General features: G+C 32.1%; 1 protein-coding gene across 1 annotated transcript; it reads right to left on the reverse strand.

Annotated features, from left to right (window-relative positions):
- Positions 1 to 906: 906 nt before the first annotated feature.
- On the reverse strand, positions 907 to 3,619 carry LOTGIDRAFT_152006 (hypothetical protein; the record flags this gene model as incomplete). The annotated part of the gene is made up of 4 exons (XM_009045493.1): positions 907 to 1,575; positions 2,567 to 2,646; positions 2,950 to 3,202; positions 3,542 to 3,619. 4 exons carry the CDS (start codon positions 3,617 to 3,619, stop codon positions 907 to 909), a joined length of 1,080 nt encoding a protein of 359 aa, XP_009043741.1.
- Positions 3,620 to 4,147: the final 528 nt, after the last annotated feature.

Consider the following 4,147-nt stretch of genomic DNA (forward strand, 5'->3'; position numbering starts at 1 on the left):
AAAGTGAAATTCAAAAATCTATTTCCACATTTTTGTCGCCATCGACTAAAGTATACACCAACATAAAAATTTGACCAATCCCATTCTCCCCCGAAGCCCCATTTTGAGTTTTATGAAAAAGTATCAAATCAAGATGGCGGCCGAAGTATTTTTTTCGGACTAAATTTTATTTTAAAATCGGCCATAGAATTAAGATTAATAACGATATACATAATTTCGTTGAAATATTTCAATCACACCGGAAGTTATTCAACTGGAAGTGAAAATCGATTTTCCACTTTAACCGGAAGTGACGCAAAAATTTTGAATACGTCAAATGGTTTACATTAGTGACATGCATCTTTTATCAAAATTTCAGATTAATCCGAAAAAAACTGAAAAATGGTCCAAAAATTTCGAAAATCGGCCAAAAAATGTATGCTACGAATTTTCGAAATTTGAAATTTTTTAAGTGCTAACAGGTCAGATTTGTAGAAATGATTGTAGAAATGAAAACCCGAAGAAAATCGATGCAAAAATACGCCTTCTAGAACCGATTTTCGACTTTTTGCACATGTTGAACTGTGGCACTTCCGGTTTTGCAAAAAAAAAGAATTGACATACCGATAACAAACTGGGACTTTGCTGAAAGCAAAGTCCCACAAAAAAGGTGCTTGTGATGCTCGGAATCTTCTAATATGTTATTGTTGAAAGGGAGTGAAAATGAAGAAGGAGATGGTTTCCTAGAGAAGGCCATACTGACATAAAACATGTTCAATATTGTTCAATCACAAAGCTCATTAACGAGTGATTTAGACGAAACGCGGTGGAATTGTTTATTATCACCTAAGAATGAACCCAATTGAAAATCACAACCACGAAATTTTCAACCCTCAGTCTTTCACTTTAAGCAAAAGCATAAGAATGTCAACACATTATTTCCTCTGAATCTGGACGGCATACTATTGATGTTGAAGGGTAGTTGTTCTCATCAAATTTATTATCCGGTGCATCACTGTTATCTAATGACTTGAGTTGTTGCTCTGTGTGTAATTTGTTTGTTATGGAAGAAATGCTACTGCTGGATTTGATACAGGGTAAACTGATGGATGCTGAACTATTCTCACTCTCATTTCCGTTGTCTTTTGTTTTCTGAATTGTTGCAATAGAATACTCCATCAACTGAATCTCATCTGCAACTCCGTTATCTTTTGATTGTGATTTAGGTTTCAACATCAATACTGATGATGAATTGGATGTATGTGTATCTATTAATAGTCTTTCTTTTAGAGAGTCTTTTGTTGCCAAGGCGTTTCGTAATGCATCCTGTTTTGGGCCTTCTGTTGTAACCAGTGAGGAGTAGGAGGACATTTGTGGACATGACATCCTTTCTTGAAACTCTCCAGTGGATGATGTTTTGGAAGTGCCTGTTGATGATACGGGAATGACTATTTGAGTTGATGACGGAGATGAATATGAAGACGGTGTTGATATTGAGAACGTTCCTACACCACTGTTATGTCTCTGTATATTACCGTTTTGATCTGGTTGGTTGGTTGGCAGTTCAGTACATTCTGCTCCATTTTCAGAATCACACTGAAACAAGTAAACAAAATATGAATAATTTATTTTTTGAAAATTTGAAAGTGCCAACAGTTGAACATTATTTATTTATATACATTGATATGTCCGCAGTATTAAATTAATAGAGCACTTCACTTGTGCATACTCCTATGATTTTTTGTTTTTACCTCATTGTTAATAGCATTATTTTTGTGAACTTTATTTTGTTGTCACTTTAAAAATTTCCAAAAGAGTTTTTCAACGTTAATAGCTGTACCAATGAAATGTTTTATATCAAATTCTAAAGTCCAATTTTTCTATCAAATATTATGTTTACAGAACAATCTACAAATATACAAGTAAACCTATGTAATTCTCTTAATTTAAGTATGAATAAAGTAATTACCTGATCGAAATTTGCTTGCACAGATATTTGGTACCTTTTAAAAAGGCCTTTCTTTGAACTATTAGAAAAGAAAAGAAAATGTCAATATTGTAATAGGTCTTGTGTTACGTAGCGTGTTTGTCGCTTTCTTCACACGAATAGGTTACTGAAGACATGACAAATACATTCTACTTAAGTATGGAATCAGCTAAAATAAACTTCTGAAGGATCTGCAACTTGCGTTGAAAATGTCCCATCTTCATATACAGTAAGAACTATTAAAATCTATACAACATGCATATAACAATACCACAAATTGCAAATACATCGTGTTCAAACAGTTTTCCTAACTGTTACAACACTTAGCAGATGCTGATAATTGCCTCTCTATGATAATCTGATCATATTAAAAAACTCGACCAATTTCAGTTTCCTAGCTGTGCGAATTAATAAGGTATTCAAGGTCATTATTTTATATTTTGGTGGTAATAAAAGCAAAGTTATAGGTGTTTATCTGTTTGATTTCTTGGATTTATTGGTAAAGCTTTAGTAAATTAAGGTGCGATAAATAATGGGGTCGTAAAATGAACACATTTCTTATTTAAGCTGGTTGATTACTTACTTTTTCCTGAAACATACACAAATAAGGAGTGAGATAATCAAAACAATAACAGCTAAAATAGCAATTATGATATAAGTAAATAGATGATTCTCCTGGGCTGAAAGTAATAACAACATACATTTTTTATTTTTTATAAGAACCTGAGTTTTGCATTTCTGATTTGGATATATTTGGATCAAGGCAAAAATTACAACATTCAATTAAAATCAGCTTGTCTCAATCTCTTTCATAAATAAAATTTAGTTCTTTTTAACAAAAGCAGTGCATCTAAGTGATTGTTTGCATATTCCATACACTGATAAAGTCATTTTGGGGTGATTAAAAATAAATATTTTCAATTCAAGAAAGTTAAACTTATTTTCTTTCAGTCTATCATATATCAATATTTATGGAAACTTACAAGGTCCATCTGATTGTTTTGTTGTATTCCAAACAATAGGTGAAAACTCTTCGTCGTAGTGAATGCTCACTCCGAATTGAAGATAGCTTGGTGGCAATGTGTCATCAGTTGATGATAGCTTCGATGCTACCGTTTTGTGTGAAGAAGGGCTATCAATAGCTAAAGGTATTTTGCCTGATGGTATTATCAGTTTGAAGGACGATTCTGTTCGTTCCAGTTCAACTGAAGAAATAGTTATCTCAGAAATATTATTCTGCAAAAAAAGTAAAATGTGTCAATCTAAATAAATGTAATTTTCAATTTTTCAATTGTTAACTCTCTCGACGTTCATTTCAAACAATCACTATGTGTCGTGTATAAATATCGACTCGAATTGTGATATAGCGAAATCGAGCGATATAACTTATTAAGAGACTCGCTTCTTGTAATCTTCTGATTGGTTGGAAAGTGGCGCGCGATTGGTTGTTATAAATAGTTTGTAACGTCAACAGTATGTGACCTCGTTACATTACAATGAAGGCAAAAATAAAAAAAAAATAATAACAAAACGAAATTAAAACCTAATTTCAATTGGATTGTATTGATACCCTACCTTGCACTCTGTCCATCCTGGCAGTGTCCAGTAAAAACCATTACACCAAAATAAAATAACTTCAAACGTGGTTGTCATTGTTATCCTAGAACTCCAGCTTAACTTAAAATGCGTCTGGTTCAACTGACTAGCATTAAAATGTTGCACCTTGTGTTTTCCTGAAATTATTTAAAGTGTGTAGAATAAGTTTAGGGAGTTTTATGATAACAACGACAAGAAATCAATAAACACAAGAGCTTATCGTATGAGGTAGATTAGGACAGTTCATTTGGAAATAGGATAACCTCTCAACTATTTTCATTTGTCATTATCAACATTTTATTCACCAATGAATTTGTTCGGCCCTATTCCCTTTCCTTTTGTAAATATGTTTGTCACTTCCTGTTTTGTTTCCAATGTACATTTCGCTGCTGTCAACTCCTATATCATGTAAATTATACTTTTATCATCTGTAAATATTCGTATTGGTAACAGATTTATATAAGCTTCGGCTTGTTTCTGAAACCAACATTAATCTATAGCATATGTATGATTTTGTAAATTATCAATAAATATTGTTTAAACAAAAAAAAAAAAAAAAAAAAAAAAAAAAAAAAAAATAGGATA

This window comes from Lottia gigantea (assembly GCF_000327385.1).
Source record: "Lottia gigantea unplaced genomic scaffold LOTGIsca_1, whole genome shotgun sequence".
Taxonomy (NCBI): Eukaryota; Metazoa; Mollusca; class Gastropoda; family Lottiidae; genus Lottia; species Lottia gigantea.